At 38.4% G+C, this 13,327-nt stretch overlaps 1 protein-coding gene across 1 annotated transcript in view; it reads left to right on the top strand.

Moving 5' to 3' along the window:
- TENM2 (teneurin transmembrane protein 2) overlaps nt 1-13,327 on the top strand; it is a 1,185,834-nt gene that overhangs the window by 305,441 nt on the left and 867,066 nt on the right. The window contains exon 3 of the mRNA XM_049774568.1: nt 4,865-5,140. Coding sequence (XP_049630525.1) covers nt 4,865-5,140 — 276 coding nt within the window. The remainder of the gene's footprint in view (nt 1-4,864; nt 5,141-13,327) is intronic.

Genomic DNA, 13,327 nt, shown 5'->3' with positions numbered 1-13,327 from the left:
AAAATAAAACACACACATTTGAATAGTCAGAGCAGAAACAGACTCAACATCAAAGGTTGGAAGACAACCATTCAAGCAAACAACTTCCTTAAAAAGGCTGAGGTGGCCATAATAATATCAATTCTAATTTTAACATTATTAATATTTAATAATTATACTTAAGTATAAATCATGCATCAATTATAATCAATAATGAAAACAATTCTTCTGTTATTAATATAATTTAAAAGCATAGACTTGTGACTTAAAAAGATTATAAGAGACAAAGAGGGTCATTTCTTAATAATCAAGAGATATGTGTATCAGGAAGAAACCACACTCCTAAATGCATATGCACTCAATGAGGTGTCCGCAAAATATTTAAAACTACTGCTAATAGACTTAACGAAAGGCATCCTTGGCAAAATAAGAGCAGCTGGAGACTTAGACACTACCCTGTCACCCCCTTGATAGATTAACCAGACTAAAACTCAACTAGAAAATACTTGCTTTGAAGAAAGAAATGGAAAAGGAACATAGTGGATATACATATAGGACTTTTTTGTGTGTGGTTTTTGGGTAACACCTGGCACCGCTCAGGGGTTACTCCTGGCACTATGCTCAGAAATCGCCCCTGGTAGGCTCGGGACAGGCTTGGATGTCGGGATTCGAACCACCAACCTTCTGCATGCAAGGCAAATGCCTTACCTCCATGCTATCTCTCCGGCCCCACATATAGGACTTTTTATCTCCAAAAAGCTGAATATACATTCTTCTCCAATGCATATGGGACATACTCCAAGACAGACCACATGCTGTGTCACAAAACAAAGCTCAAAAAATTAAGAGGATAGAAATCATATGAACTATCTTCTCAGAAAATAAAGCACTGAAAATAGAAGTGAATTACTCATAGAATTGGAGAAATAACGTTAACACCTGGAAAATAAACAGCTCACTACTAAACAACCAAAGGGGCAGAGAGGAAATCAGAGAGAAAACCAAAAGATTTCTGCAAACAAATGAATATGAATACACGAATTTACAGAATTTGTAGAACACAGAAAAAGTTGTATAAGAGGAAAATTTATAGCATTGTAAGCATTCATCAAACAGGATGAAAGGGCCCATATAAATAACTTAATGGTACAGCTTAAGAAATTGGAAAATGACTAACAAAATGGCCACAGGCAGGCAGAAGGAAGAAAATAATAAAACTTAAAGCATACATAAATGAATTGGAAGCCCCCCAAGTAATCTAAAAGATCAATCAAAGCAAGAATTAGTTCTTTGAAAAAATAAACAAGATCTATAAAATAATAAACTATAAACTTCCTTTCACAAAAAATAGAGAACCCTAAAAACTGAATCAGATATGAAAAGGAAGGTGTCACAAAAGATAGTACAGAAATTCAAAGATTAATCAGAGATTGCTTTGAGGATTTTTATGCTACAAAATGAGAGAACCTAGAAGAAATGGATAAATTATTGTACTCCTATTAACTCCTAACTCTGAACCTAGAAGATCTGGAATGCCTGAATACAGCTATCTTTATTGAGGAAATTAAAATGATAATTGAAAGGCTTCCCAAAAAAAGGTCCAGGCCCAGATGATTTCATTAGTAACAGCTAACGTTGGATGAAACCTGGAGTCCCATATATTCCCCCAAGCCAGGAGCAATTTCTGAGCGCATAGCCAGGAGTAACCCCTGAGAATCACTGGTTGTGACCCCAAAACGAAAAAAAAAATACTGGGAACAATATGTGTTGGTGGGGCAGTGGTGAGAAAGGAACTCTAATCCACTACTGTTGGGAATGCTGCCTGGCCCAACCCCTATGAAAAACGTATGAAGGCTTCTCAGTAAACTAAAAAATGGGCATCCATATAACCCAGAAATCCCTCTTTCAGGTATCTATCCCCAGGACAGAAAACAATTCATCCAAAAGGATGCATGCACACCACTATTTATTGCAGCACTCAGCACAGTAGATAAGACTTTGAATCAACCTAGATGTCCAAAAACAGATAAGTACATCATGAAGATGCAGCACATATATAAAATGGAGTACTACATAGTTGTAAGGAATAAAAGAATCATGAAATTTGCTGCAACATGAATGAAACTAGAAGATATCATGATAATGAAGTAAGCTAGAAGAAGGATAAATACAGAATGATGTCACTTATATCTGATATATACAATAACTGCATGAAAAATGCAATGGGAGTTGTCTCAAACACCCTTAGTTCCAGAGTATAACAAGGAGAAGGAAAGGAATTGAGTGGAGATGTTTTCATTCAAAACATATGAAATGATGGGTGTGGGGCAGGGGCCAAATGGTCTCAGGTGCATTGGTGGTATTAGAAAGGATAGAACTAAATATTCAAGCCAAATAGATTCAAACTTGAATGATCTAAACTTGAAATTAACTTGTCATAATGACAGACTGGAGTTGGGGTGGGGGGGAGGTTGGGGATGCACTCGGGGAACTTCGGTGAAGGAAGATCAACACTCGTGGTGCAATTGGCCATAATTCTTGTATGCTTGAACTCCAACTATGACTCTGTAAATCACAATGGTTTCAATTCAACTCAATTTAATTAAAATATTAATATCCAGGGGCTGGGAAGGTGGCGCTAGAGGTAAGGTGTCTGCCTTGCAAGCGCTAGCCAAGGAAGGACCGCGGTTCGATCCCCCGGTGTCCCATACGGTCCCCCCAAGCCAGGGGCAATTTCTGAGCGCATAGCCAGGAGTAACCCCTGAGCGTCAAACGGGTGTGGCCCAAAAAACAAAAAACAAAAAAAAAAAAAGAAAAAAGAAAAAAAAATATTAATATCCAGAGACAATAGAGATAAGGGCCAAGAGGATCAGTCCATGGTAGAGAGCTTAACAAAAATAGTATGGGAGGGCAGTTAGAGCAGATAAAGGACCACTACGACAATGATAATTGGAAACGATCACACTGGACAAGAACTGCGTGCTGAGAGGAGATAAAGTGATAGGCATGATACACCTTTGGTAATAATATTCCAAACTACAGTATCTAACAGGAAAACATTAAAGGGAAGAAGGGAGAGAGAAGAAAATGTCTTCTACAGGGCAGGCAGGGGAAGGCCAAGGGATAGAGTGGGAGGGAAACAGATGATGTTGGAAACAGGAAATGAAATGATTGTCGTGAAGGATGTGTTACAATGTATGACTGAAACTAAACCATGTACAAGTTTGTAACTGGAAAAAAAGAAACAACTGCATTATGAACAACCTTAAGTAGCTTTAAAGCACGGTGTTTAAATAAAGTATTTAAAAAAATAAAATGTTAAAAATTAAAACTTTCCTTAAGGCCTTGAAAACAAAATAACTCCTTTTTCCTACATAAGAGGGGGGGGGAGGACCTAGAGACTTGCAACACCAATGACATTCTCCAATGAAAAGATAAAACTCTTCATTTGTGAGGCAGGATCTCTATATATGAGAAAGGAACCCAGAACTCACAAATCAGACCTAAATATCTTCTATAAATATTAAAGCATTTCCATAAGATTATCATCTCTGCCTGTTGTCCCACTTTCTACCTCCCAGGTGGGGGCGCTGTTGAGAGCCTAATAAATAGTTTGGGAGTGAGGTGCTGGGGTCTTTTGGTAGAGTTTACTAGCTGGCTCCAGGTGTTTTTTGGAGCTGCTGGTAGGCTGACAAAGGACTCTGGATCCCATCTTCTTACCCCTATACCCTCATAAGATCTCCCCCCTGCCACCTCAAGGGGATAGGGGAATGGAAATCAATTTCTCATTCTGGGAACTCTTTGAGGAGCCATCAATAACCAACCAAGGTGTAAACGGGACCCAACATATCTGTCCAATGTAATAGGGTAGTTCCAGTACTGTGTAAGTTATCTCTGTTCCTTAGTCTCCATATTTACAGAATGATTCTCTGGTAGTGTCATCTTCATAAAGTCAAATATTAAAAAAAAAGTTCCTGCATAGCAGAAAGCCCCAGAGCAACTCCAAGAATGACACCTAAGTGCAAAACAGAAGAGCAGCCTTTGAGATGGAGCCCTCCCTGTTCTATAAGGATGCCTGGAGGAAAGTCAGTGCTTGGTACTTGCTAGTTCCTAGAGCTTTCTTCTAAACCTGGTGGCTTTTTAACAATATGGTGCTACTTAAAATGCCTTTCAGTCACTGATCAAAACTCTAAGGATGTTCTTGTTTGTATATTGATTTCTACTGATTTCAATGTTTGCCTCACATTTACTCCAGGTCCTAAATATGTAAAATCAAAGACCTGTACCCCAAGTTCTTGCCAACCCAACAGATCCCACGATAGTTTTTTTGTTTTTTGTTTTTGTTTTTGTTTTAGGGGGAGTGAGTCCCAGTAGTGCTCAGGACTTACTCCTGGCTCAGTGCCCAGGATCACTCTCGGTGGTGCTCAGCCGACTCTATGAGATGCCAGGGATCAAGCTTGAGTCCTACCCGCTGTATTCCAAGTCCCAGATCCCATGTAGGCTTGGGGGGAGGGGGGATCTCGCCTGTTTATTGATTTCTACTGATTTCAATGTTTGCTTCACATTTACCCCCAGATCCTAAGTGTACCCCAAGTTCTTGCCAACCCAACAGCTCCCACAATAATTTTTTGGGAGGGGATGCTCAGGACTTACTCCTGGTTCAGTGCTCAGGATCACCCCCAGTGGTGCTCAGCAGACTCTATGAGATGCCAGGGATCAAGCTTGAGTCCTACCCACTGTATCCTGATTCCAAGTCCCAGATCCCATGTAGGCTTGGGGGTCGGGGGGAGTCGGGTAGGGGCGGTGTGGCTTCTCTGCAAGTCACCTTATCTTTGCCAAGCATGTCCCACATTGTAATCGGTGTGTCTGCGGCTGTCCCCTTCAGGAACCAACTTCACCCTCGCGGAGCTGGGCATCTGCGAGCCATCCCCACACCGCAGCGGCTACTGCTCGGACATGGGGATCCTGCAGCAAGGGTACTCCCTGAGCACTGGCTCCGACGCAGACTCGGACACGGAGGGAGGGATGTCTCCGGAACACGCCATCCGGCTTTGGGGGCGAGGGCTCAAGTCCAGACGCAGCTCTGGCCTGTCCAGCCGTGAGAACTCGGCCCTGACCTTGACTGACTCCGACAACGAGAATAAATCCGACGACGAGACTGGTAGGCTGCCTTCTAACATACCTTCTCTGGGTTCTTCTGGTGGCTGGTAGCCTGGGAGGTCTCTGAACCCAGTATCTGGTGGGCTTTTGAAAAATCTACCTTCCTTCCTATTCCAGCCAGGGGAGGAGAAAAGCCCCAGATCCCCCCAATACTAGCACACCCTCAAGATACAAGGAGGAAATGTTTTTAAATCACATGTTGAAATAGCACAGGATTCAAGTCTAGCCCCCTTGTTCCTATTAGCCAGTAAATTACATTGGAAAAGAGGTAGCTTGATAAACTCTGACCCATACCTAGAAAATGTCCTCTCCCCTTCAATTTCTAGGTCTTTGTATTGATTTCTCCTTCCCAGTAAATGGCACTTTTTTTTTTCTTTTTCATGAAGATCTCTTAAGAATCCCACCTTATCTTAGACTTTCATTTCCAGGCAGCAATGCCTCATATCCGTATCGAAGATCAAACTTGGAATAGATTCTCGGGAGTTTAATAATGACAGAGGAAAAGAGACGGCTTCAAAATAATGTTTCTCATATATATATATATATATTTTTTCCCCCACCCTTCGATACCTATGAAGGTTAATGTCTTCCAGCATCTTTTGTCAGAAATCACGATTGCTTATCCATCAGCGTTATAGAGGGGTTTGAAATATAAATGCTTCCGATCATTAAGCAGTAAATACAGGGAAGCCAATGCATGTCATTAAAGAGATAAGGTGCTTCTTAGCAACAAAGAACTGTGGTTAGTTAAAACACTTCTTTAAAAAAAAATAAATTGCATTAGGTACTCTTGATTTATAGAGAAAACATCCAATTCTCTGTGGTTGGTTATGGATTTATTGTGTGTTTTCTAAGAGAATTACCATTAAAATATTTACAACAGATCAGTTAAGAATGTTTATATAAAATATTATAAAGTCCTAGTAGAGTGAGTTTAAGTATTTTCTTGCATTTGGAAAAATATTGTAGGCAGACAGCTTGTTGTGAGTGCAGAAGCATAGCTAAATACTGTTCAATCTCAAAACTGCTTTTGAAGACAGACTTTCCTGGGTAAGTTACATGTATTCCAAAAGATGTCACTTGTTGCATTTACATTTATGGTTAATTCTGAAATAATTTAGAATTAGTATTCTAAATTAATAACAAGGGGCTGTGTCTCACTTTGGCTTAGGTTTGTGTAGCTAATCATGGTATTATACCAAAGTAGAGAAAATGCCCTTGATCCCTTTCAGATTTTCACAAAATAATTAGCACTTGACATATTTAACACTCTAATATGCTCATTTGATGGGAAATTACTTTCAGAAGTTTTCATAAGGCAGATATTTACTGGCACTCACTCAAATTGGTTGTGTGTCACTACTATTTTAAAGGAGGCAGTTTGATTGCCAAATAAGTGAAATCATTCATAATCCAATAATGTGTGGCACAAGAATGTGTTTTAAACAAGGTGCTTTTAAAGTCTCCCATGATTCATATTATTATTGGCCTCTCATGAACCACCCATAAAAATTATTTCTACTTATCAGTAAATGTCACACCTCAATTTCTTAAGCTATGTACATCTTAAAAATCAGTTAGTTTTAAAGCAAAGACAGTAGAAAGGTAGAATTTGCTTCTCAATTTTAGGAATGGGAGGATTTTTATAAATAATGATAATTTTGGTTAAAAAGTTTATCTTTTTATCCCCCAATATCACTAGAAATACCTTATTTGGATATTTTCAACTTGGGCAGCTTATTTGGTGCAATGTCATAGTGAGGAAACAACCTTACTGGTTGACCTGGGCCTTCATTTATCCCCCCTAATACATTGTCAAATACTGTCAGTATTGTTTACCAAAAATAAAATATCTGACCTTCTAAGCAACTTTTTGTTTGTGTCTGTGAAACCAGAGCTTAAGCTTCAGGTATAGATGGCCATTTAAAAATATATGTATATATATATACTTCTTTACATTATTTTCAGTACTTTCCGTTTTCAAAAGATGTATACCATGCATGCTCTGTGCTCCTTTGAGGCTGAAAACAAAAATAAGAAATTTTACACATCACATCATAAACTGGTTAAGCAAATAGGAAGCCAAAGGGACCCTCCCCTTTGCAGACATGAGGTGTTAACTCCAAGAAACTTTTGGCTCTTTCTCTCTCGCAATTCAGTTGAGCTCTGAGCAAAATCAATGCTTTCTCACACCACCGATTTTATAAAGTTTGGGAATGTATTATCATATAGATTGACAGTTGCCCCCTAGCTACCCCCATCATCATATCCTGAACACTTACAAAGCCATCATTAATTTCTCACATTTGTGCTGGGTGCTGGCTTCCTCTGTAATAAACACAATGTCCTTCAATCCCCAAATCAATAACCTTTCAGGCAGGCCCTCTCTTGAAAAGGAAGGAGCAAAAGGAAAGGAGCGCTCTAATTCCATTTGAGAAGTTCAAGATCCACAGACATGCATTTACACACACACATATATATATACACATGTGTGTGTGTGTGTGTGTGTATTGGTTTTTGGTTTTTGGTTTTTGGTTTTTGGGTCACACCCAGCACGCTCAGGTGTTACTCCTGGCTCTATGCTTAGAAATCGCTCCTGGCAGGCTCGGGGGACCATATGGGATGCCGGGATTTGAACCACCGCATGCAAAGCAAATGCCTTACCTCCATAGTATCTCACATCTTTTCTTTGGTTCCCATGCATCTCTAGATGGAAAGTGGGGTCTAGGGCAGCATACACTGTTGTGGGGCTCATACAAAAACAGCTTGAAATATTCTCCTTTTTATTTTCCTAAGCAGTGTTAGAAAGTGAATGCTGATCTCAAAACCAAACTATTGCAGGAATTTCTCTTTTTTGGGGGGATGAGGGTTCACACCCGGTGACGCTCAGGGGTTACTCCTGGCTCTGTGTTCAGAAATTGCCCCTGGCTTGGTGGACCATATGGGACTCTGGGGGATTAAACTCTGGTCCATCCTAGGCTAGTGTGGGCAAGGCAGATGCCGCTGTGCCAGCCCCAGGAATTTCTCTTTTAAAATGTCCAAACTCACTGAATCAAATCCTTGACTTTGCAGTAGTCCACACACCCATATGAAGAGTGAGCTGCTAGCAAGTTGTAAGTGGCATCACATGGGATTATGTTGATGAGCCCTTCCTTTATGTAATGAGGAACATGTATGAGAATCTGCCCTTCTCTCTGTGCTGTGACTATTTCAGATACAACTGAAACCTTGACTCACCGTAGGGCCATTGAATTACCCATTGTATTTGGCTAGTATTGTTCCAAAAATGGCTCACAAATTCTTGCACAAATCTGCCCATAATAATGGCTTCCTTAGAAAAGGCAGGAAGTCTCGAGAACAACTTGGCAAGATTTTGCTGTTCTGAAATTTGACTATATTCCTAGAGGGACTTTCCCAGCAATTTAAATCGGAATCATTCCTTTTAAGGGGGCTAATAAATGTTCCACTTAAATAAACTCTGTCTTCTATGTAGAATCTCTGTAGCACATGGGTTTGGGAGAAAATGGGGCAGTCACTAATAGATATATATGCAGATGTATATATATGTATATATATGTATGTATGTATGTATATATATAACTGCCTCCTTAAAGATAGAAAATAACACACACTAAAAATCAACTCTCTGTGTCTTGACTCCCTTAAGCAATTTCTTCACTTTGGGGACTTAAGGTATCATTGGTTTCCTACTTTTACTTTTCCACCCCCAGCCCTGGCATAATTTCAGCTTTAGTTACTTTATTGAAAATCCAAAAAGACAAAAAGAGAATAATCTTAGGGAACCTGCATTGACAATAACCAAAATATGCCTGGGTGCCCTTATTACCAAAATTAACCTCACTGGCCCCTCTGTCTTTCCACCCAAAGTAAATAAGCTACTATTTATTTCATCTGTCTTTAGCTAGGAAATTTATAATTCTCATAATGTACTTTGAGGTTGAAATACAAATGTTGGGTTAATTCCATAGCATTTCACAAAATGCATTTAGAAAACAAGCTGGCTCTCAGCAACATAATGGATTTGTGTAAAATGTGTGTGCAGACCCCAGATTCTATTAGATTATGTGTCCTTTTGGCACAGACCTGCCATGCTCTGGGCTCGTCAGCGGGCTGAAACACACAGGCATACTTGTACATGTTAATGGAGACATAGCAAATACATCTTGAGTTTCCAAGACAGTATTTTGAGGTTATGCTGATGGCCCCTGCATTCATTTGTCATATGAGGTAAAGCTTTATGTCTTCCACCTTTCTTCTTTAAAAGCAGCTCCTTGGAAAATGTTAGAGGCTTCAGTATTTTCAGTTCTGCATTGGATATCTATTTATACTCCAGACTTTCACTCCCAGATGCACTTCAGTTTACTTTGTGTCTAATAATCTGTTTATTAATATTACTCTTCTCTCCTATCCCACATGCAAAAATTACAGAGACTGCCTGGAACCAAGAGGGAATTTACCGTAAGCACCCAACAGGAAGAGCTAAAGGCTCAGAATTTATGCTCTTAAAAGAGCCAAAATTTCAGAAGGTCCCAGTAGTAAATGAAATATCAAAAAAGAAATCTTACCACACTATTTGATTGCACTTTGGATATTTATTCAGGGATAATTTCTTTTTCACCCAAAGTCTGGGGAACAAAACTTCCTTCACACTTAAGAAAATATGTCCTTGATCCCTTATAAACAAAGTGAAATGGAAAATAAATTTTTAATACAAACATAGTCATGTTTTAAGGGCTTAGGGTTATTTTTACACTTGCAGATTTGAAAGCATAACATTGATAAAGAAGAGTGTGAAAAGAGTTCAGGAGAATTTTAAAATATGAGAAAAACATTGAACCTCAGTCTTTTGTATTTCTGAATGAAAAGTCTAATTTAATTTTAATAATTCTGGTTCAGGTCCCCAAAGGTCTAGACTAGAGGTTAGGGATGGCTTACTGTAGAATAAAGGTAAACCAATAGAATTATGATATCACAGTACTAAAAGGTAGTTGCATATAATACAGAACCAGAGACAATTCTTAAAGAATATCCCACTGTTATCTGACATAGCACATAAGCAGAAGGTGAGAGGAACAATATTTTGCCAGGATATCGGTATGAGACCATGGAGACAGGATTTTGGTCAAGGCAGAAAGACTTCTAGTGCTTTAAAGTTTACTTGAGTTCTTGAAGGTACATAAGAGCCCATGGTTGATTTCAGTGTTGCATTTTCCAGATTATAAACTTTAGTGGCCTGGGTTTCAGATACTTATATATATTTTGTTTTCTCCTTTGGTGATTTCTTTCATGTTTGTTAATGCTCCCAGAGGCTATTAAGCAATGACTCCTTTCAGTAGATACAATAAATAAAATGCAGCGCTAAGCCTCACTTTGGGCAAGGGTGGCCTGATTATGACATGTGTAATCTCCAGGCCTTAAGGGAGACATTGGACTTGGTGGATAATCATTTGGTTTTAGGCTGCTAAATTCCTAATATCTGTACTTCACTTCAGCTAAGTCAGTCCAAGAGGGAGAGGCAAAATATTGTTTGTTTGTTGTTTTCTCCCATTTATGATTAAAAGCCTCTTTAGTCAGAAAGCTCTGGACTTTTTTTCTGGTTCAGTCAAGTCTGTGTTGTTGTCATCCTCTTTGAATTTTTCAAGTGTCAAATTAGATTTGGGAGAAAATATGCAATCAGGAATTAAGGTCAGAAAAATAAATGGGTGAATGCTAAGGAAGTTAATAGTTTATGTTTTCTCCTGACAGCCGAATCTGAATGAATATGCATGAAAAATAATATCTAAACCTAAAATATCAAGGTGGTTGCACAGGGCATGTTTGCGAAGTATTGAGACATTTCAATTACCAACTCAGAATTGGAACTAGAGGGAGGGGAAAGAGAAAATTTCAGGTGATATGTTTATAAATAGCACAGAAAATACAGATTGGTAGGTCTGATGGAAAAGTGCTAAGACATTAAGGAAGGCATGACACTTGCAATTTAGGGGTGGCTCTTTGGTTCTGGCTAAAAGATATGCCTGGAGAATAGCTTGGTAGATCCCAGAATCACTCAGTTCATGTGGAAGATAGTACAATCAGGAGTGAGAAATGTTAGCAGGAGATTGAAGTAAAAATACTCCAAACCATTTCTGCAGGCCCCTTGTGTACCTGGTTCACCTGCAATCTCTTCAGACAGCTTAATCTCTTAAAAACCAGGCATCTCAGCTTCTGTAAGCATCTGTTACCAGCCATGATCTCCACAAAAATGTTGGAGAAAGTCAGAGCTACTGAGAAAGGTAAATAGCTTGCTCACTGCAACCTATCTTTAGCTTCATTTCATGCATTATTTTGAATCATGGCATAATCCCATTAGGGGAGAACTTTCATTCAGCTGCAAAATAGGGTTAATTTTTGCTATCCCAAATTTCCAACATTATTTTAAGGCATGGGATAGCATAAATGAAAATCAACTTAATGTGGATTTCAATAAAAGTATGCTAGCAGGATATATCCCATTTTCTTTTTTCTTTCTTTTTTTATTTTATTTCTTTATTTTAAAGACTGAGACTTTCGACACTAATAATATAGTGTCTTCTTGCATAAAACGTTCCAGCAACACAACATCCACCAGAATATCTGCTTCTCTCCATCATAGTCCCAGTGGCCCCCATTCCCTAAGTTATAAGTATTCTACTGAAGACTAGTTCACAGTTTCTGTTACCTTTGAACATTTTTTTTACTTTCTTACTATGGTTCTTTTATCCCACATATGAGAGAGATCATTCTGTGACTGTCCCTCTCCTTCTGACTAACTTTACTCAACCTGCTACTTTCCACATTCATTCATATAGAATCAAATTGTAATAATGTTGTCTTTTCTTATAGCCAAGTAGTATTCCACTGCACACACATATATCCTAAAGTTCTTTATCCACTCATCTATTGCTGGACATGGATTGTTTCCAGATTTGGGCTATTGTATTTAGTGTTACAATGAATATAAGAATGCAAATGTCTCTCTAAAGTAGAATTTAAAGGCTCTTGTAGTATAAGCCAAGAAGTAGAATTCCTAAGACAAATTGAAACTCAAGTCTAGTTTTTTGAGAAGTGTCCATATTGTTTTCCAAAATGGTTGCACCAGTCAACATTCTCACCAGTAGGAAATGAGATCTTTGTTTCCCCCACATTCCTGCCAACATTTATTGTTCTTTGATCTATATGATGTATGCCAATCTCAGTAGTGTGAGATGATTCCTCTTTGTTTTGATAGAGATTGTTAAATGGCCATTGATACAGAGCATTTTTCATATATTTATTGACCATTTGTATGTATTTTGAGAAAGTTTTTAATTGATCTCTTATCCTTATTTTTAATGGGGTGTCTTATTTTAATCATCAAATTCTACTAATGCTTTATAAATTTTTAATATTAGCTTTTTGTCACATCAAGGTTGGGCAAATATTTTTCCCCAGTCTTCAGGGTATCTTTTTTATTCTGGTCATCATCACTTCATGAAGCTTCTTAATTTGCTGTAGTAATGATTTATCTTTGCTTCTATTTGTTAGCCAATGGCATTGAGTCATTGAAGTAGCTCTATACTCAATGATATGAAGCATTGTAATGGATTTAGATCTGATATCAAGGTTTATTTTGAAATGTCTGTTTTGAATGGTATGTGAAAGCATATCTCCTTTCTTGAGTTCATTTCTTTCAGTATGAAATCAGCTAGTTTTCCTAGCACCATTTGTTGAAGAGACATTTCTTGAACCACTTCATAACTTTTGCTCTTTTGCTGAAGATCAAATGTCCACATACCTATGGATCCATCTATGTTTTCACTTCTACTCCCTTGATCTGAGAGTTTGTCCTTAATCTAGTAGCAAATAAAAGTTAGCATCTTTGATTTGAAACTATGCATTGGAAGTTAGTGCAATATTAAAGTATCCAGGTGGACTTTAAAAAATAGAAGAAGTGAATTAAACTCTTAGAAAGTTAGGGCTATGGCAATAAAAGAATCCCTGCAGCCCATAACCCCTAAGCTTTTCAGGAGGAAGTTATGTCAAGAGAAATAAAATGACTGTCTTAATTTGGTCTAGTTTCAATAGAATCTCTTCCAGTAAAGTGAAAGAATAAAAAAATGCCAGAAGAGAGGAATGTAGAGGTTAAGACCTCTAGCACTCTCAGTAG

Source organism: Suncus etruscus, chromosome 6 (genome assembly GCF_024139225.1).
Source record: "Suncus etruscus isolate mSunEtr1 chromosome 6, mSunEtr1.pri.cur, whole genome shotgun sequence".
Lineage (NCBI taxonomy): Eukaryota > Metazoa > Chordata > Mammalia > Eulipotyphla > Soricidae > Suncus > Suncus etruscus.
Note: the sequence above shows the minus strand (reverse complement) of the source record. Positions and strands in the feature narration are given on the sequence as shown.